The sequence below is a fragment of the Pantherophis guttatus genome, chromosome 1, assembly GCF_059756535.1.
Source record: "Pantherophis guttatus breed Tessera chromosome 1, ASM5975653v1, whole genome shotgun sequence".
In the NCBI taxonomy this organism is placed as follows: domain Eukaryota; kingdom Metazoa; phylum Chordata; class Lepidosauria; order Squamata; family Colubridae; genus Pantherophis; species Pantherophis guttatus.
Window position 1 is genome coordinate 13,623,274 of NC_142063.1, and position 22,061 is coordinate 13,645,334.

A 22,061-nucleotide genomic window follows, 5' to 3' on the forward strand; every position below is an offset into this window, starting at 1 on the left:
ATATAGTACTTATTGATTTAGAAAAGCAATTTGCCATGCCAAATACAAAGCTCTCTTCATTTCTGTACTTGATGTATTTCAGAACTAAAGTAGATGCTACATTCCTTGCCCTCTTGAAGTTCCTAACTAGAAAGGTGATTGTGAATTTAGGATATTAGTACCATAGTTTCCTTTATGCTATGTCCTTCCCCATCCTCACATGACTTCTGGTTATTAAAAACATTTAATAAGCCAAAAAAAAGAAAAGAAAAGAAAAGAAAAAAAATGGACTCAGAAGCCAACCAGCAATCATTGCTGTGACTTCAAAATTCTTACTCCAGATTATGGATTGTCCTGCTACGATTATCATTGTATACAAAAAGCAGCTTCCCTGGGCTTTCCAAATGCAGAACCACGAGACTGTTTCATTAATCTATCTGAATGGTGGTTAAGGTATGAGTTACTGGTCGTCAGGGCATCTGGTTACACAGAAGTTTGTAAATGGTGCACCGACCCAGAATGGCTCCTCGCCACAGCCTGGTACTGTTGCCTGAGTAACCTCTTTTCAAACTCCTTCAAGAATTGCTATTGATGCATACAATAGTAACTGCCTTAGTAAGATTAAACGTGAGCTTGTTTTGCCTTGTCCAGGTCCTCACAGCCTCCGGAGACCAGTTAAGTCAATGTGCAGCGTCTCTGGCTTGGCCCAAAAAGGTAAAGGTAAAGGTTCCCCTCGCACATACGTACTAGTTGTTCCCAACTTTAGGGGGCGGTGCTCATCTCCGTTTCAAAGTCGAAGAGCCAGCACCGTCCAAAGACGTCTCTGTGGTCACGTGGCCATCATGACTAAACGCCAAAGACGCATGGAACGCTGTTACCTTCCCACCAAAGGTGGTCCCCATTTTTCTACTTGCATTTTTTATGTGCTTTTGAACTGCTAGGTTGGCAGACGCTGGGACAAGTAACAGGAGCTCACTCCGTTACGCAGCACTAGGGATTCGAACTTGGCCCAAGGTGTTGATAAATTATTACAGGATATAATCCAGATATTAATGACAACTTGAACTAATAAATGACCCCCACTAATGGTTTCAAGTAGATATTAAATAACCTGGGGGACAGCACTGAACCACGTGGGGCCCCTATATTGGTTTATCCATGGACTGGAGAGTTTTTCTTCCATGCACTCTGATTGGAACAAAATATTTAGGTAGTGGAACAACTGTAACATGGTGCCTTGAGCACTAAATGTGATTCAGAAAGGTGCCATTTTCAGGGGAATCAAATATCACTGAGAAGTCAAGACGGGTGCAATACCTTATTAGGTCCAATAAAGGTTCAAGGTGGTCGGTGCAGTTTCTGCCCCATGCCCAAGCCTGAACCCTTCTAGAGGTGATCTAGAATTTCCTCTAAAATGATCTGTAGTTGATTCCTCACTAACTTCTCAATTGGGTGAAAAACAAACACATTTTTTTTTTCCAGGGAACACTTGTTCAGGAGGTGGCATGCCACCCACTTCCTTAAAAGCTGGCTGCATCACGCTGCCTCAAATAAGCTTTGATTATATCCCAAATCTATTTGCTCATACCCCATTTAGTTCCCTAAAGGAGGCACAATGACTTTCTGACTGAAGTTCTTGAGGTATCTTGAAAAAGGAGAAGGAGGCACACTGGTTACTTTTCAATTATGACTTGCTCTGGGTAAGAAAAAAAGCACAGGGTGAAGACTTTTGGTGGATGATTGGAATGGGATTGACTCTTGAAGGGTAGATGATCAGGTGGCAGAATGTTCTAGTGGGTGGTATTGTCACCTACGAGTGGACTTGTTCGCTTGAGTAAGGGGTTGGCCTAGAAGACCTTTCAAGGTCCCTTCGAACTGTTATTCTGTTATTCTAAGAGAGAGAGAGAGATGGTTAAGAAATAGGAAATGTAGATGACACACACACTTTCAGAGCTCACTTTGCTAGGCTGGCTATGGAAACACGAGCCCTTGCAACCTAACGCTCTAAATTTGCTAGACCTAACCTAACCAACCAGTTTTAGAAAAAAAAAATGGAATTAACAGAATTTCTCAAAAATAGTGTACTGTGAGCAGTCCTTTTCTCACAAATCTTCAAACTTTCTGCTAAATAATGAAAGTATAATACAGTGAAAAGGGAAAAGCACAAAATAGGTCATCAGCACCTGCAGAGCAAGTCAGCTCATTTAAGATGAGGAGGATTTTTTTCCCCCAACCATTGCCCAAAATGTAATATATTTGTTTTTTTGAGGCCTGCAGGGAAGCAGTTAATAATGTCCTGTCATTAGAGTAAGTGGGATTCCGGTAGGTTTGCTCATTGTGGAGGAAGATTAAATGAATTGGAGATTTCCTCTTAAAGGGAAAAACTCAGGAACTTGAAATATGAGCCTCAAGGCAACCATTTCATTCAGAATAATACCAGAATTGGAAGGGACCTTGGAGGTCTAGTCCAACCCCCTGCTCAAGCATTTCAGACAAATAGTTGTCCGATCTCTTCTTAAGAACCTCCAGTATTAAAACATCTACAACTTCTGGAGGCCTGCTCACTTCGGGGTGTTTTGGAAGTGTGTATGTGTGTCTGTGTTGTGCTGAGAAGGCTGCCTACTATTTCCAAGTCACCAGTTGCGCATTTTTTTTTAAAGCCAGTTGCCACAATTGTGCCCTATAGAAACCCTGGTAATTGATGTAGCCTCTCTTTCCAGCCAAAGGAACTGGCTAGAACTGAAGGACCTGAAACAAGGACAGTTACACAGGAGTTTGTTAGAGGCATTTTAAAAAGAGCCTCTAACGAGCTTTCCTCTAAATCAAGAGTTGGTCCTTGGCTAATGAGTTAGCCTAAGAAGAGAACAAGAAGAAATTAAAAAAAAACCAAACAAACCCCAAAACCTTTCTGCTGGTAGTGAGCTAGGAAACAAAAGTGAAAATGAATGGATAAGAATTTTGCTATTGTGACTTGTAATGCTTGTGGCATTTTTTTATCTTCCTACCTGAAAAACATTCTGCATATATTGCAGCAAATTCAGGTTCATAGTGGTCTGTGAAGAAGACACCAGAACAGCACATCAGTTTGCTTCAGCTGATATTGGGAGGGTGGGGGGGATGATGAGTATTTAGCCATTCAAAGAAAGGAAATACCAATAAAGGTCTGATAACAGAAACTGACAGCAGAAGTAATGATTGGTAAAAAAGGAAGACAAATGTGCATGAAATTAACAACCAGAGGCAAGAGACTTTAGGCGTTCCTCTTAACCATTTTCTGCCACCTATTAGGTAGATATTTCTAGGTAACATCTTCAGTGCGTGTCATCTTGAGTTACTTCACATCTTGAGTGGCCAATTTAGCCATCTGTCAAATCTTCCCCTGATTTGCAACCAAGAATTTGCAACCAAGAGGTGTATTCAAAGAGGCATGGGTTTTACACTGTTCCAGAAAAGAGCTATTCTAATACGTTCTGGAACACATTTATAAAAAAAAAAAACATGGACTTGTGTTTCTGGTGGGTAAACAACCAGTTCCTCCTCTTCTCCAGAGTTGGCATCCAGACTAATCTCTACTGGGTGGTGAGTTCCTTTAAAACCTATGCAGGATGAGCTTCAGCAATTGACAGGTGCCCCAGCCTGCAGGTTTCTAACATAGGAAGGCAATGGAGTACCTAGGATCATGGAGTAAATTGGACAAGTGCAGCTTTTTCATTGATTGAAAAATAGCACCTAAGGGAGGACAAAGAAGCAAAGGGTGGAAGCAGGTCAGAGGGAGATCGAATCTGGAAATAAGGAAAAATTTCCTAACAGTGAGAACAATCAATCAATGGAACCGGCTTGCCTCTCAGAGTTGTGGATGCTCCATTCAAGAAGAGATGGTCTGGGATGGTGTAAGGACTACTGCCTTGGGCAGGGGATTGGACTAGAAGATATCCAAGGTCCCTTCCAGCCCTATGAGTCTATGAAATTAGTCCTTCCAAATCTGCTTTTCCTCTTCCCCCAGCTGCTTTTGAAAGCTAGATGTTCAGCTTATCCCGTAGCCCAAGCTGAAATGGGTCGTGAAGGACGGTTCCATGAATGGAGTAAAATGGTACCCATTAATCTTGCGGTCACCCGCTTTTGAACCACTGGGTCAGCGGGAGCTGGAGCGTGTGACGGGAACTCAAACCTGCCTGTGGCAGCAACAGATCTCGAACACAAGGCTGCCAATAATCAGCCCAGCATTCTAGCCTCAGGAGTCACCATGCTCCGTGGACTGTTCACACAAGATTTGTGTTTGATGAAGAGGAAACAACGAAATTTGGGTATCTGCCGCCTTTGTGGTGGGTTGGGAAATGAAACAAAGGAGACATCATATGGCAGGGGTGTCAAACTCGATTTCATTGAGGGCTGCAACACGTTTGTGTTTGACTTCGGGGGCGTGGCCAGATTTGACAGCACTTCTGTTGGGGGTACCTGTGGCGGCCCGAATGCTCTGCCAGCGAAAATTGGCTCCTGAGCTCCGTTTTCAACTGCGACGGCCTCCCCTCCCAAGCTCTGTTTTCACTGGCAGAGGCACCACAGGTTGGTCCTTCGCTGTTTCCAGGGTGGCCCTGCGGGCCAGATCTTAAGCACCCCACGGGCCGGATTCGGCCCACAGGCCTTGAGTTTGACACCCCTGTCATAAGGACACATTCTGTAATGATGGTTAGTTACCAAGGCACCTTTATGTCACAGTTAGAGGATGTGAAGAGACTTCCTACTGGTGGGATTTAGAAACAACGGTCATGGCCTTGTAATGAAAGAAATTCTAAGGAGAGAAGGAATATCGCAGAAGAGATGGATGCTTAAGGGCTGGGAGAGGTGACTGTGCCCGCCAAATAATAAAAAGACTCATGGAATTTGGTGATTCACTCCTATCTGCATTGTCTGTGGTAAAGTATTGATCTAGGTTAGCATAGTCAGAAGTTGGGGAGAGCTAGTAAATCCTACAAAGTAGCCTTTTGTTGCTTCTACACCAGGAAACATTGTGTCCGGTTGTATCTTCTGTCCCCCTCCCCCCCCAAATATTGCAGAGTTGGGAACAATGCAAAAATGGACAAGCAACCAATGAGGTGATTAGAACGGTTTTCTTGAGACGAGAGGCAACCGTCTCAGTTGATTTCGATAAAGATTGATAGACAGTGGTAGTTTTTGCTATAAAATAAAAAATGAGCACTGGCTTATGATGTTTGTGGCTTTCGTTGCCTAATGCTTGTTTGTTCAAAGGTTGTAATGCTTACAGCCATGTGGACTTCCAGTGTATATGTTAGAAAAGCCAATAGGTTTAGTAAAGCTAGCAACTGTAAGCTATGTGGACTTCAGCTCCCAGAATTCCCCAGCCAGCCATGTTGGCTGGGGAATTCTGGGAGCTGAAGTCCACATATCTTACAGTTGCTACAGTTTGGAAACACTAATTTAATCGAACTCTGAAATGAACAGAGGACACATATTGGAGGCTGAAAGACCAACAGGTCACAAAAGAAGAGTATACAAGGTAGCCTAGAATTCTCCAGATGCCATAAAAATGCAAGTATGACTGCAGTTTTTCGTGAATCTGTGGAATTTGATGAAAAACACAGTGCAAAAACATATATTTTGGATTCCCCCCTCCCTTCCTCTTACTAAGAAAGCACATCAAAGCCCAATGCCATCACCTAGTTTCATCTTCCCCAGGCTAGCTCTGCAGATTGCTTATTGGTGCCTTTCCCCCCCTCCACCCCCACTCCCCTTTGCATACTGAGAAGGCAACAGCTCAGCTTTTTAAACTGCCTTGCCAGATAGTTTATTTTTCTCCCTTATTGAATATCGTAGACTGAGGTTTCTGTAACTGTATATCTATATATACTGTGTACGTGGTAGCTGTAACGTTGCTTTAATGCTTACATGTACTGTTCTGTTTCTAAATACCAAGTAATTACCTACTTCCTATTTTAGAAAAAAGTCAGGGATTTACTGGTGCCCTCTCTCTGTTCTCGCTAATAGCATGTTTTATCTTTTGGCATCTTCAAATTCCCAAAGGATCCTTCTGCATTAAATAGAACGTAGAACTTAGAATAACAGGGTTGGAAAGGGACAAGCAGGAGACCTTATACCAGGGGTGTCAAACTCAATTTCATCGAGGGCCACATCAGGGCTGTGGTTGACCTCGGGGTGGGGGTGGGGGATGGGGTGTGTGACTGACTGGATGGGCATGGCCAGTTTGACTCCACTCCCCAAACTACTGGCATGTTTCCTCTTTGTATTGGGTAGACGAGCCGAAGCCATGGTGGCCTGAACTTTCCTCTTCGCACTGGGTTGACTGGGACAGCCACAAGGGCTGGATTGGATCACATAGCAGGCCGGATCTAGCCCATGGGCCTTGAGTTTGACATTCCTGCCTTATACCATTCAGGACAAGTGGCTGTCCAGTCTCTTCTTGAAAACCTCCGGTGATGGAGCACCCATAACTTCCAGAGGTAGTGCTAGGTTACATCTACTGAGGGATAGTATCAAGATCATGTGAAGTGTGAGTGCCGCTTTATACTGCACTGGTAAGACCACATTTGGAAAAACTGCATCCAGTTTGGCCACACAATACAAAAAAGTTGTTGAGACCATAGAAAGATTGCAGAGAACAGCAACAGAGATGATCAGAGGTCTGGAGTTAAACCTTACGATGAACAACTGAGGGAGCTAGCCATGTCAAGTCTAATGAAGGGAAGGACTAGGGATGACATGATAAGCCTTCTATATTTGAGTGTCTGTCACAGAGAAGAGCCAGAATCTTGTCACGTCAGCAATGAACAATGCTGAATAGGACTTGCACCTCACATGGTATATACCGGGACTTTGTATATAAATGGGGCATAGTATCTTCACCTCAATGTGACTGTGGGGTCCCACATCAAACTATAGATCACATTGTGACCAGCTGAAGGCTGAGGGCATATACCGGTCCAGTATCTGATTTTTTAAAATATAAACAGTGATGTGCTTCAATGGTTAGATGGCCTAGACATTGGTATTTAAACACAGGTCTTTTTTAACATTTATATTTTATTGTGTTCTACTAATCTAGATGAAATGTTAATATATATATTGCTAGCCAAGGTATGATATGCCATACGATAGACAGGTAAGTAGGGAGAGAGGTAGGTAGGTAGGTAGGTAGGTAGGTAGGTAGATAGATAGATAGATAGATAGATAGATAGATAGATAGATAGATAGATGGATGATAGGGTCTTGTTCCACAGTTCATCTGGTTTTTAGGGAATCTGCCTCTGGATTTCCCTCTAAACATGTCCCTTTAGCAAATAATTTTTCCAGGCCTGTTTTGAACCCACACTAAAGCTTCAGCAGTATACAACTAATTGTTTTGTTTTGTTTTGTTTTTTTAGTTTTATTGCTGCGAGCTGCCCAGAGTTGTTTTAAGATGGGCAGCCATGCACATCTTTTAAAGTAAATAAAAAATAATTCAATTTAGGTCCATCAGTCACCATTACCTTTTACTAAAAGGATAGTTTTTCAATAGCCACCATTATTTAGATCCGCCTGAGGTTTTGAAAGCCATTGTACCTCATCCATCAAAATGTCCCCACTTCAAACCAGACTTACTTCGGGCAATGTTAAGATTCTACCCCAATGCCAGTCTCTCGCCTTCACCATCGATGAAGCATTTTCTTAAAAGAAACTAAAATAATTCCTAATCTCAGCTTCTTTTATCAGTTATCTATCTCTCCTCCCCCCCCATGCCTTTGACTTGGTCTTTGGCTCCCCGCCTCCAGACTGTATCCAGCTGTATGTTATCCCTCCCTTTTGAATATCTTCTCTCCCGCGGGTTCAATATCATCATGCCTCTATGGTTTGGCTCCTTTTCCATCTTGGGCCCCAAGCTGGAGGGTGTTTGGGCAATTGTCATGCGGGAGCTGAGGGAGTTGTTGCCTTTCACCAACGGAGGAATAGACCATCTAACTTTCCTAAGCCCTTTCCATCTGGGCTAGCCACCGTGAGAGGGTGGCTTGGATCCTTACCTCCAATTTTGATGAACTGACACGGGACTCCTCCCACTGCAGTGAGAGGGCAGTGGAGTCCAGCCCACCGGCTCTGAGGTCCATCTTGCTCCAATACCTTAGACTATTCATCAACTCCTGACCAGACTTTCTACCTCTCATCTATGTATGGCTTATACCTCAGCAGACCTGCTTGCGCTGCGAGATGCCCCCCTCTCGCGGCGATGGCCTTCCATGTTATCAAAGGCCTACCTTAAGGACGGGTTTTGGAGCCCTGAGAGGTGGCATGTTTCAAAGCGGGGATTAAGGGGTTTTTTAATTAGGGTTTTTAATAATTTTTTAAGGGGAACCGGGAGGACGACCAAAGGGGATGGGGGGGTAATCCACCAAGGTCAGAGCCGAGCCCGGCACGGGGTAACGGTTTTGAGGACACTGGACGAGGGAATGGGGAGGGGGCGGAGGGCTATCCCAATGAGGGAAATACCATCAGCACGGTGGTTGGGAGGGGCAGATATGGCGGGAGCAGGGGGCCACATCGTGTTGGGGACGCGCACTTGCTGTTTGAGAGCAATTGCGCGCCCCGGCCCTCAAAGCTCCCCTCGGATACTAGGTGGCTTGGATACTCAGGACCGGGGCCTGCAGCTGATGCTGTGCAATGCTAGGTCTGTGGTAAATAAGGCCCCCCTCATTCACGATCTTATCCAGGAGGGGGGAGCGGACCTGGCTGGTATTACGGAGACCTGGTTGGGACCGGAGGGAGGAGTCCCTCTGGTCGAGATGTGCCCACCAGGTTTCAGAGCATTCCATCAGCCGAGAGCCCAGGGGAGGGGCGGGGGGGTGGCGGTTATTATTAAAGAAGGTCTTGGTCCGAGGGAGACCACTGTGCCTCAGACTGCCGGATGTGAGTCCCTCTTCGTGAGATGGGGTCATGGGGTTCAGATGGGCTTGCTGCTTGCGTACCTGGCTCCCTGCCGCGTGGCAGCAGCCCTGCCTGAGCTACTCGACGTGATAGCCACAGTGGCAGTTGATAGACCCAGGCTTATGGTCATGGGTGATTTCAACTTGCCATCCGTTGGTGAAACGTCTGGGATGGCTCGGGAGTTCATGGCTTCCATGACGGCCATGGACCTGACCCAGTTAGTTCATGGCCCCACTCACGGGGGGGGACACACTCTAGACTTGATTTTTGTCTCTGGCCAGTGGTTGAGTGATCTTGTTATAGGGGATATAGACATGGAACCCTTGTCATGGTCAGATCACTCACTCCTTCGTCTGGACCTTCGTACCGCTACACCCCGCCGCAGGGAGGCGGTCCCAATTAGATGGGTCCGCCCCAGGCGCCTGATGGATCCTGATAGGTTCCAGACAGAGCTTGGGCCAATTCCTGATGATCTGGCACACGACTCGGCCGAGGACCTGGTAGCTGCCTGGGATCGGGCGGCTGGTGGGGCCTTGGATCGAGTCGTGCCTTTGCGGCCTCTGACCCGCTGTTGATCCCTCGTGGCCCCTTGGTTCACCGAGGAGCTGAGGGAGATGAAACGCCGGAAAAGACGCCTAGAGAGCGGTTGGAGGGCCAGTCGCGCTGAATCTGACCGAATACTGGTAAGGTCGCATATTAAGACCTACCTAGTGGCGATAAAGACGGCAAAGTGTAATTACTTTTCCGCCTCTATTGTGTCATCAGGGAATCGTCCGGCAGCCCTGTTCAGGGTAACCCGCTCCCTGCTCCATCTGGGAGCGCGGGAGGATCCCTTGGAAGGCAGGGCGGAGGATTTCGGACAATACCTGTATGACAAAATCGCTCAGATCCGGGGGGACTTGGACTCTGACTGGGTAGATCAGGGCAGGGTGACGAGGAATAGTCTTGAGAATGTTATCTGGGAGGAGTTTGATGCTGTGACTCCCGATGATGTGGACAGGATTTTGGGGAGACTTAGTGCGGCCACATGTTTACTGGACCCGTGTCCCTCCTGGTTGGTACTGGCCTCCCGGGAGGTTACACGAGGCTGGCTCCAGGGTGTTATCAACGCTTCATTGAGTGAGGGTTACTTCCCCGCGGCCTTGAAAGAGGCGGTGGTGAGGCCTCTCCTCAAGAAGCCGTCCCTGGATCCGGCAATATTGGCCAACTATCGTCCTGTCTTCAACCTTCGCTTTCTGGCGAAGGTTGTTGAGAGTGTGGTCGCGCGACAGTTTCCGCAATTCCTGGAGGAAACATCCTATCTGGATCCGTTCCAGTCTGGTTTCAGGCCTGGGCACAGCACGGAAACGGCATTGGTCGCGTTGGTTGATGATCTCTGGAGGGCTCGGGACAGGGGTTGCTCCTCTGTTCTGGTCCTGTTAGACCTCTCAGCGGCTTTTGATACCATCGACCATGGTATCATGCTGCACCGGTTGGAAGAGTTGGGGATGGGGGGCACCGTGTTACAGTGGTTCTCCTCCTTTCTCTCCGACCGGTCGCAGTTCGTGTTGACGGGGGCAGAGGTCGACCTCGAGGCCTCTTATATGTGGAGTGCCTCAGGGGTCGGTCCTCTCGCCCCTCCTGTTCAACATTTATGTGAAGCCGCTGGGCAAGATCATCCGTGGCTTTGGGGTGAGATACCACCAGTACGCTGATGACACCCAGCTGTACATCTCCACCCCAGGCCACCCCAACGATGCCCTTGAAGTGATGTCCCAGTGCCTGGAGGCTGTACGGATCTGGATGGGGAGGAACAGGCTCAAGCTCAACCCTTCCAAGACTGAGTGGCTGTGGTTCCCGGCATCCCGATATAGTCAGTTGACTCCATCACTGACTATTGGGGGCGAGTCTTTGGCCCCCACAGAGAGGGCTCGCAATCTGGGAGTCCTCCTGGATACACAGCTGTCCTTGGAGGAACATCTGACGGCTGTAACCAGGGGGACCTTTTATCAGGTTCGCCTGATCCGCCAGTTGCGGCCCTTTCTTGATCGGGATTCCCTGTGCACAGTCACTCATGCCCTCGTGACCTCTCGCCTTGATTACTGTAACGCTCTCTACATGGGGCTCCCCTTGAAGAGCACCCGGAGGCTCCAGCTGGTCCAGAATGCAGCAGCGCGGGTAGTGACGGGAGCAGCATGGCGCTCCCATGTAACACCGCTCCTGCGCGAGCTGCACTGGCTCCCAGTGGTCTTCCGGGTGCGCTTCAAGGTGTTGGTTACCACCTTTAAAGCGCTCCATGGCATAGGGCCTAGCTATCTCCGAGACCGCCTGCTGCCACCGACGACCTCCCAGCGACTCGTGCGCTCCCACAGAGAGGGCCTCCTCGGGGTGCCATCAGCCAAACAATGCAGGCTGGTGACCCCCAGGGGGAGGGCCTTCTCTGTGGGGGCTCCCACCCTCTGGAATCAGTTGCCCCCTGAGATAAGGAGAATCCAAGACCTCGGTGCCTTCCGCCGTGCCCTTAAAACCTTCCTTTTCCAACAAGCCGGGCTGGCCTAATTCTTTTTAAGTGTTTTTAATTGTTTGGTTTATTGTTTTAATTAATGGGGCCAAATTTATATATATTTTTTTAACTGTATTTTAATATTTGTATTTGATGTTTTTATTTGGCTGTTCATCGCCCTGAGTCCTCAGGGAGAAGGGCGGTATACAAATTTAAAAAAAAAAAAAAATCTAACCCAAACCATTTATTTGGGAGTCTGCATGGACAGTCAGCAGAAGCCGTGGCTGAATGCAGACTGTCACAGCAATTTTGGAATGTACTGAGGTAGCAAGCAACAACAAAAAGGCTCAGTTAGATATCTTTGAAATAATAATAATAATAATAATGAAAAGAATAGCAGCTTCTCAGTGAAAATGGTGAAATGCTAACAAGATAATCAAGAGAAAAGTGAGGGTTGAGACCAATAGAAATGGGATCAAGAAATGAATTTAAATCTCCAAGGCTGGATGAATTCCATGCCAGGGTAATGAGTGAACGAGTTGGCCTGGCGAAATCTTTATGTCTCTGAGAAGTCCTGGAGAACCGATGAAGTGCTAGATGACTGGTGGAAAGCAGATGTTGTCCCTGCTCTTTGAAAAAGGACCTTCCAGCAAACTACAGACCAGTCAATCTGAGGCCAAAACTTGGTATTGGTGGGAAGAGCGTTTTTGTTTTTATGTCTGTTTTTATTGATTCTTCCGCACCTCCTAGGATCATTATATGAGTGAGGCAGGCATATAGATTCTATAAATGGATAGATGGATGGGTGAATGGATGGATGAGAGGAATTAGAACAGTTTTGGAGTAAGAAGGAGAAGGAAGAAGTAAAAAAAAAAGGTTGCAGGAATTGGGAATGCTTAACCTTGAGAAGTGAAGACTGGGAGGAAAAGATATAATAGTCTTTGAAGTATAATACAGATAATCCTCGACTTACAACAGTGACCATTCAAAGTTACAATCGCACTGAAAAAAAAGTGACTTGACCGTTTTTCACACTTACGACCATTGCAGCATCTCCATGATGACATGATCAAAATTCAGACGCTTGGCAACTGATTCATACTTACGACGGTTGCAATTGTTCCCTTTTGCCACCATCTGACCAGCAAAGTCAATGGGAGAAACCAGATACACTTAACAATCATGTTACTAATTTAAACAACTGCAGGGATTCACTTAACTTGCTGTGGCAAGAAAGGTCGCAAAATGGGGCAATACTCACTTAACAACTGTTTTGCTTAGCAACAGAAATTTTGGACTCAATTGTGGTCGTAAATTGAGGACTACCTGTATAACAGTATCTGAAAGGATGTCATATAGAAGAAAGTGAAAACCTCCATTGTTACAGAGTGGAGGACCCAAAATAATAGATTTAAGCTATCTCTTAAGGGAGACTTCTGAGGGGAAAAAAGTTCCTACAATAAGAGCAGTTCAGCAGTGAAACCAAAATTAAGATGTCTCCTTCATTGGATTAGCCCTAGCAAAGGCTAGACACTCTAGGATTTCTGCATAGAGGAGGGGGTTAGTCTCTGTGACCTAAAGAGCCTCTTCTGACTCTGTTACTTTGTGAATGAGGTTGTGTTACCTTCATAACACCCAAGTAAGGATCAGCTCGGCTGAAACTCTGCAGTTTGCCAAACGCCTGTTCCATTGAACCCCGTGGATAAGCCATGGGGCTCAAATCTGAAAGGGTTTCTTCAGCCATGCTTAATCTGGCCATTCAAATATTTGAACGTGTGATTGCCTCACACAACTCTGCTGGATTAGAATTCGGGGACTCCGCCAGGGCCAACTGGAAGACTGAAGTGACAGAGTCAGAAAAGAGAATGAGTAATCAACCAGCTAAAATAGAATTAGCCAATTGTATGTAGTTCGCTGCTTCTAAACTATTTATGGTATGAGAGTAAATTCATACACAGCTCTCTGCCTCCTGCATTGTAAAACATTTTCTGCCTATTAAGTGAGATTAGATACATATGACAAACACACAGACAAAGTCACTCAACAAACTTCCTGTTGGATTAAATATGTGAAAATCTAGATTTCTCCAGTCCAGGTCCAGCAAAGACTTTTGCTCATATCTGGACTAAATATGGCTGCTGATGTCTATGGAGAGTTTCAATCATCCAGCTCATGATTGTCCCAAAAGGCAAGTGGACTTCCTTGTTTTTTAAAACGTTTCACTTTGAAAACTTCTTTTAAATGTTTTGCTTCTTGGATGAGAAGCAAAATGTTAAAAATAAATAAATCAATCAAGAAAGTCCAGTGGCCTTTTAGAAAAAGCACCTCTGGCTGATGACATTCCTGTTGCTGGAGTTGTCCATAAACAGATGGCTTCAGGGCCAAGAGATTAGATCCTTTCCTCTGTCTTGATAATGACTGTATAATGGTATTAAAAGCAAGAGTTACGATCTGCACAGTATCCTTGGAACCTGTGGCTGCAGTCAGACAGCCAATAATTATGGGTGTTTTTAAGTGAGGCTCCTTTTTTGCAGCATTCTTCCCCACTCATGGATTATGCTGTGGGAATGTTCTTATGATCATCCCACATTTTTCCATCTTTTTTTTTGTTTTGTTTTTTTGTGTCTATAAAATTGGTTATGAAAGAAAAATGTGTGTTGAAACTGTTTGCTGTGGGGAGGAATTCGGAGGGTAGGGAGTGCATTACTGGCTGCATGGTCTTTGAGGTCGGTATTTGATAGGCAGACAGCACGTCGGTGTTCCAACAGCAAAACCATGGCAAACTGCAGGTAGTCCTCGACTTACGACCACAACTGAGGCCAGAATTTCTGTTGCTAATCAAGGCGGTTATTAAGTCCGGCACATCTAATTTTACAACCTTTTTTGCACGGTTTGTTAAGTGAATTACTGCACTTGTTAAATGAGTGGTGTGGTCATTAAGGGAATCCAGTCCATTGACTTCGCTCGTCAGGAGCTGACTGGGAAGGTCATAAATGGCCATCACATGACTTCGGGATGCTGCAACTGTCATAAATACAAGCTGGTTGCCCAACACCTGAATTTTTATCATGTGACCATGGGCCATGGTTGGAAATGTGAAAAACAGGTCATGAATCATTTTTTTCAGTGCCGTTGTAACTTTGCACGATCACTAAATGGCTGGCTGTAAGTTGAGGACTACCTGTAGGTTTATCTGAAGGATCATCGTTATGATGGTGTTCAAATAAATGCAACTGGCTGCGGTCATTTGCGTTGGCAGTCAGTCCCGCAGCATTAATTCTGGTGGAATTGCCTGGAAGGAGATCCAGGTTTTCCACGTCCTGGGAGGCAAAGTATGGCCATGAGGATGCTGAAACAGTCATAAATGTGAGAACCAGTCATAAGTCACTTTTTTCAGTTCTGTTTTAACTTTGAATGGTCACTAAACGAATGGTTCTAAGTTGAGGGATACCTATATATGTTTCTCTAGAGCAGGGGTCTCCAACCTTGGCAACTTTAAGACTTGTGGACTTTGCTGAGCTTTGCTGGCTGAGGAACTCTGGGAGTTGAAGTCCACAAGTCTTAAAGTTGCCAAGGTTGGAGAACTCTGCTCTAGAATACAATTTTGTACAGACTTCTGTGCAGTTTTGATCACGTGACCATGGGGATGCTGCAACAGTAAATCAGTGCAAGGACTGGTTGTAAGTGCAAGGACCAGTCATAAGTCATGTTTTTCAATGCTTATTGTACAGAGAAACATATACAAGTAGTCCTCGAGTTGGAGCCATTCCGTTTAGTGACTTTGAACAGTCATTACACGAATGGTTGTAAATCGAGGATTACCTATATATGTTTCTTTGTACAATAAGCAATTCAAAACATAACAAATTCATTCATAGAGCAAGAAGTTTACTGTATTTTTTCGGCTGGGCTCGTCTCTTCACCAATACATTTTCCTCTCTTTTTTTCCCCCCCTTCCAGGGAAATACAACTCCTACGGCGGTTGCGGCACAAAAATGTGATCCAGCTAGTTGACGTGTTGTACAATGAAGAGAAGCAAAAAATATATCCTTCCTTTGGGCTCCCTGTTGAATTCTGGATTCCCTGGTTTTTTGTCTTCCTTATTTCCACATGCCCCTCTCTGGTTTCTAATGATGTTTTCATCTTTCCACAGTTTAGATGCCTTCTACGCAGACAGGCGTCCGTCACTCAGTATTGTTTATGAGTGACGGCAGGGATTCTCTCCACCTTTGCTATCTAAGATCCTGGCAGATGTCCAGGGCCAAATCTCCACCTTCTGCATACAAAGCAGATGATGGTCCTTCTTCTCCAAATCTAAAAAACACAGCAGAGCCCTTCTAAGGCCATGTTTCCCAACCTCTGCAACTTTGTGTGGACTTCAACTCCACAGCGGAAGTAACTTTTGGTTTTCAGAGAAACTAGAGCAAAATGCGGTCACATGACCGCAGGATGCTGCGAACAGCTGCAGATGTGGCCAATATGACGGTAATAAACTGGAATTTAAAAAAAAAATCATTTTCCTACCTGTCCTCACATTTGCAACCAAATTTTGTGTGCCTGACAGCAAAAGCCTTCAATGTGAAAAAAAAAATTGAGATCTGATCAGGGTAGGAGGGTTCAAATCGACTAATTAAAGTCACGGAGTTGAGTTTCTAAACTACCACAATTTGCCACGGCCAGCTCGCCATCGCCAACTCACTGCGGCCAACTTGTCGCAGCTAACTTGCTGTGGACAATTCGACACGGCTAACTCACTGCGGGGCAACTCGCCAGGACCAACTCAACATAGGACAATTTGCTGCGGGACAAGCATCACACTAATATCGAAGAAATAGTGGAATAGAATCATTAAAGAAAGGATGCCGAAGGAGGGACAAAATGAAAAGGGAATGACAAAAATAAACGTATTTTAAAAATTATTTTAAATAATGACATTGAATTGTTGAATTCAATGAGTTGAATGATAAGTTGCCCATGTTGAGTTGTCCCGCAGCGAGTTGACCGACCATTGGAAATTGGCGGTGGCGAATTGGCCGCAGCAAGCTGGCCGTAGCGAGTTGTCCCATTCTGCTTTAGGGGAAGCCTTGTGCTGTGAAGAAAATCAGCTCAGGGAGAGGCAGCTTGTTTAAGCAGTCTCTCTATCCTGTGAGGGGTCAAATAAAGGGAAAATAACGGGTCAGGCCCAGGACACTGTGCAAAATAAGAGAGAGTGACCAGTTAATCTTCCAGGCATCTCTGTCTCTCTTTTTTTTAAATTTGATTTATATGCCGCCCTTCTCCGGAGACTCAGGGCGGCTTACAATGCGTTAAGCAATAGCCTTCATACTTTTGTATATTTATACAAAGTCAGCTTATTGCCCCCACAAACTGGGTCCTCAATTTACCTACCTTAGAAAGGATGGAAGGCTGAGTCAACCTTGAGCCTGGTGAGATTCGAACTTACAGTAATTGCAGGCAGCTGGTGTTAATCACAATGCTATCACTCTGCTGAGCCACCAGGCCCTCTGTGTTGTGCCTTCATTAGCAGCACTTGACCATCAAAGCATTGGAATGGGACATGATCGCTAAATGAGGAGAGGGTATAACAGTGGTGAGATTCAGCCGGTTCTCTCTGGATTGGGTGAACCGGTAGCGGCGACTGTGGGAGGCTCCGCCCACCCACTTGCCCGGACGTAATGTGCGAGCATTGCACATGTGCAGAAGGCTGTGCGCATGCGCAGATGCGTGCATGTTCACATTTGCGAACCAGTAGGGAAGGCAAGTGAATCCCACCGCTGGAGTATAACCTCTAATTCGCTGGTAGCATGACATTCCCCGGCCCCAGTAGAGACCTTAAAATGCTTTGTCTCTTAATAATGGATAAAGAAATAAAGAAAGTCTGTTCCTTGTACCACCTTTTAAAGCCCAGAACAAATTATAATTAAAGGCAGGCCTCAATTTACGGCCACAATTGAGCTTAAAAGTTTCTGTTGCTAAGTTGTCAAGTGAGTTTTGCCCCCATTTTACGACCTTTCTTGCCACAGCGGTTAAGTGAATCACTGCAGTTGTTCAGTTAGTAACCCGGTTGTTAAGTGAATCTGACTTCCCCATTGATTTTGACTGTCAGAAGGTCTAAAAAAGTGATTGCATCACATTACACCTGTCATAAATACGAATCAGTTGCCAAGCACCCAAATTTTGATCACGTGACCATGGGACTGCTGCAACAGTTATTAAATGTAAAGAGCCTTGGTAGTACAGTGGTCTAAGGCACCCTGTTATTAAGCTGGTTATTAAGACCAGCTGCCTGCAATTACTGCAGGTTCGAATCTCGCCAAGCCTTCCATCCTTTCTAAGGTAGGTAAATTGAGGACCCGGATTGTGGGGGCAATAAGCTGACTTTGTATAAATATACAAAAGGATGAAGGCTATTGCTTAGCGCATTGTAAGCCGCCCTGAGTCTCTGGAGAAGGGCGGCATATAAATCAAAAATTTTTTTAAAAAATGTGAAAAAATGGTCATAAATAACTTCTTTCAATACCGTTGTAGCTTTGTATGGTCACTAAATGAATGGTTGTAAATCAAGGACTACCTGTATAATGTTAAGTCTTAGCACTGTTTATCTTTGATTTCCTCTAACCAGCTATTGTACCTTCCAATATATTAGGATTATAATTCCCATACATGCTTCCCCTTTTTTTTTTCTTTTGCAATCTTTACATATTTTCAAGATTACTGTAGTTCCCTTCCTTTGGCTGGGCTATTTGGAGAGGTCCATAATTCATTTACAAAGTCGAGTACTTTGCATTCAGAAAGTCTCTTGTGTCAATCACAACTCCTCCAGTTAAAAATGGATCCGTGGAGGAGGTGTTGGGACAGATGGTTCTCCTGCCTCTGAGCTGGAATCGGTTTAGTGTAGACTTGAAGTGGTTGACAGTGAAGTGCCCTCCACTGTCAACCAGTGGAGGGCAACTTTCTCTATTAAGTCTCACCCCAGGAACTTCCTTAACTCTTTCTCACGTATATGGTGATGGAGTATTGTGTCTGCGGCATGCAAGAGATGTTGGACAGCGTCCCTGACAAAAAATTTCCAGTCTTTCAAGCGCACGGGTAAGTAGCGTACATGCTTCCCAGTTCCCGTCACTCAGAAGTCCCATTCACTGAGGGACGCCTCACCGTGGAAATAGGGGCAGGGATCCCCAAACTTGGCCACTTTAAGACTTGTGGACTTCAACTCCCAGAATTCCCCAGCCAGCTATACTATGGAATTGAAGTCCACAAATCTTAAAGTCGCCAAGTTTGGGGACCCCTGAAATGGGGAAACTGGACTGGTGGTTTGTGTTCATCGTGATCATCACAAGAAGGGGAACTTAACTATTACTTGCAGTTCAGGTTGTTTTTTTTCTCCTTCTCTTGTTGAAGTGAAGAAAAGGAAAAATCCACATGCTTCCCACACAGTCTTGGGTTCAAGCATTGGCTGGATCTAAGCCAGTTTAGTTTCCAGGCTATCTTGGCTTTCGGCGAGGTGGTTGCATCAGATGCTTTGAGATTATTTTATTGCTTTATTTGTATCCTGCTGTTAATTTTATATATATATATATATATATATATATAAAACTCAAGATGGTGAACATATTTTAACACAGCCTCCTCATCCTGTTTATCCCACAACAACAACCCTTGTGAGGTAATTTGGGGAGAGAGTGACTGGCCCAAAGTCACCCAGTTGACTTTCATGCCTAAGGGAAGACTAGAACTCACCATATCCTGGTGATTGGCCTAAAGTCATCCAATTGGCTTTCATGCCTAAGGAGGGACTAGAACTTACCGTCTCCTGGTGATTGGCCCAAAGTCAGCCAGTTGGCTTTCATGCCTAAGGAAGGACTAGAACTCACCATTTTCTGGTGATTGGCCTAAAGTCACCTAGCCAGCTTTCATGCCTACGGCAGGACTAGAACTCATTGTCTCCTGGTGATTGGCCCAAAGTCACCTAGGCAGGATTGAATGCATGGTCTCCCACCTTCTAGCCTGGTGCCTTAACCACTATATCAAACTGACAGCTCATGACATAATAAAAGCATCATTCTATAAATTCTCAGTAACTGTTCTACTTCAAGGTTCCTGATATGGCACAAACATTGTAAGATTCCTGTTCAGAATCAGACACTGAATCATGGCTGATAACCCCTAACTGCTTAATAACATAGATATTGCACTGTGCTTGCTCTCCAGAAACTCAATTTTTTTTCCCCACCTCATTTTCCCTCTGCCTCCCCCTCATACCTTATGCAGGTACTTTTGCCAACTTATAGATGGCTTGGAATATCTGCACAGCCAGGGCATCGTACACAAAGATATCAAACCGGGAAATCTCCTGCTAACAACCAATGGGACTCTAAAGATATCAGATCTAGGTGTGGCAGAGGTATGTTTTTGAACTTCCATGTCGGATATGAATTGCTATAGCTAATCGAAACAGATGGCTTTAAGACGGGATTGGGCAAATTCATGGTGGACAAAACTATCTTTGGCTACTGGTCATCCAAGTTAAAATGCTTCCTCTGGGATCAGAACCAGAGATGGGTTTTAGCAAGTTCTGATCAGTTCTGGAGAACCGGTAGTGGAAATTTTGAGTAGTTCGGAGAACCGGCAAATACCACCTCTGGCTGGCCCCCGCCCCCATCTATTCTCTGCCTCCCGAGTCCCAGCTGATCAGGAGGAAATGGGGATTTTACAGTATCCTTCCCCTGGAGTGGGGAGGGAATGGAGATTTTACAGTATCCTTCCCTTGCCACGCCCACCAAGCCATGCTGCACCCACGCCCACAGAATCGGTAGTAAAAAATTTTTGAAACCCACCACTGAATTCAGAACGCCTCTGAATTACTAGGGAGCCATAGCAGGAACAGGTAATAGCGCTAGCACTTGCACTTAGATTTATATACAGCTTCACAGTGCTTTAAAGCCCTTTCTCAGCAGTTTACAGAGTCAGCCTATTGCCCCCAACAATCTGGGGTCCTCATTTTACTGATCTCGGAAGAATGGAAGGCTGAGTCAACCTTGAGCCGGTCAGGATTGAACTCTTGGGAGTGAGCGCTGACTTAGCCTGCAGGTACTGCATTCTAACCGCTGTGCCACCCGTGCAGGACGCAAATGGGTTTCCTGGAAATATCGCATTGTGGCTCTTTTGAACGACACAGTTCTAACTGGGGTGGCCATTGGATTTCATGCAGGTTTAGAGCATGCTAGCTGCAAACTGACTGCAGTACCCACTAAAAAGAAGGTTAGTTTACCACAGCTGCCTGCAATTTCTGCTAGTTCGAATCTCTCCAAGGCTCAAGGTTGACTCAGCCTTCCATCCTTTCTAAGGTAGGTGAAATGAGGACCCAGTTTGTGGGGGCAATAAGCTGACTTTGTATAAATATACAAAAGTATGAAGGCTATTGCTTAACGCATTGTAAGCTGCCCTGAGTCTCCGGAGAAGGGCGGCATATAAATCAAATTTAAAAAAAAAAAAAAAGGGAGGTCAGTGGTTAAAGTGCAGTAATGCAAGCTAACTCTGCCCATTGCCAGAAGTTCGATTCTGACCAACTCAAGCCTTTCATCCTTCCGAGGTCAATAAAATGAGGACCCAGATTATTGGAGGCCATAGGCTGACTCTAAACTGCTCAGAGGGTGCTATAAAACACAATGGAGTGGTGTATAAGCCTTAAGAGCTGTTGCTGTATGCCAAATTGCTATTTGCTCTATGCCAGAGTTCCCCAACTTTTCCAGCTCTACGGACCGGCGCAGGGAGAAGGAGGGGATGGTTCTGCACGAGCAGCAAGCAAGCGTGCACTTGCACGCAGCTCCATTTGCACGAGTGGCACACATGAGTACCCACTCATGCAAATGGAGCGTGCATGCATGTGCTCCCCTGCTCACGCAAGGGAAAATGCGTGTGTGCTTGGCCGCTACTTCAGGCGGCCCAGTTTTGAACAGCTCACGGCCCAGGAATGGGCCATGGCCTGGGGATTGGGGACCCCTGTTTTATGTGCTATATTGCTTATTTTTCCCTCTGAGGTAGAAGACAGGAAATAATCTTAAATTCAGGGGCTTTTTTCTTTTGGTTAAAGTCAGTATTTGCCTAGAATAGTTGCTTTGGAACTCTTAAGATAACCCACTGCTGTGGGCCTTCGTCCGGCTGTCTCAGATTGCTCAGCCCTTGGTTGGGTCTTGGATTAGCCATATTTTATACCGTACATTTATTTCCCTGAACGTTTACAGCAGGGTTTCTCAACCTTAGCAACTTTTAAGATGAGTGGACTATAACTCCCAGAATTCCCATCCCAGCCAGCCTGATAGGTGCAAACTTGGGAATTGCAGTATATCTAAAAACTAAAAACTAAAAAGAACAAAGTTGACAATGTTCATTCTTAAACTTCTGAAGCTTTTCAGTTGGCAGCTGTCTTCCGTCATCAAGCAGTTTGTTTTGAAAGCCAGCACCCAAGAAATTTGGGCAAACCGAGGCAAATCCCTTTTCTAAGGTCATGGTGATGTTGGGTGTTGATTGCTTTAAAGTATTTACCACTTAATTGGCATGGCACAGGACCCGGGTACCTTCAAGACTGACTTCTGCCACCAATAGCCTCCCACCGACCAGTCCGCTCCCACAGAGAGGGTCTCCTCAGGGTGCCATCGGCCAAGTTATGTCG

The 22,061-nt window shown here is 45.4% G+C and overlaps 1 protein-coding gene across 6 annotated transcripts in view; it reads left to right on the forward strand.

The window, feature by feature from the left end:
- STK11 (serine/threonine kinase 11) overlaps window positions 1-22,061 on the forward strand; it is a 107,006-nt gene that overhangs the window by 25,272 nt on the left and 59,673 nt on the right. For all 6 annotated transcript variants that reach the window (XM_087873992.1, XM_034422667.2, XM_034422668.3 and 3 more), the window contains 3 exons: window positions 15,350-15,433; window positions 18,389-18,478; window positions 19,661-19,793. In XM_087873992.1, coding sequence (XP_087730118.1) covers window positions 15,350-15,433; window positions 18,389-18,478; window positions 19,661-19,793 — 307 coding nt within the window. The remainder of the gene's footprint in view (window positions 1-15,349; window positions 15,434-18,388; window positions 18,479-19,660; window positions 19,794-22,061) is intronic.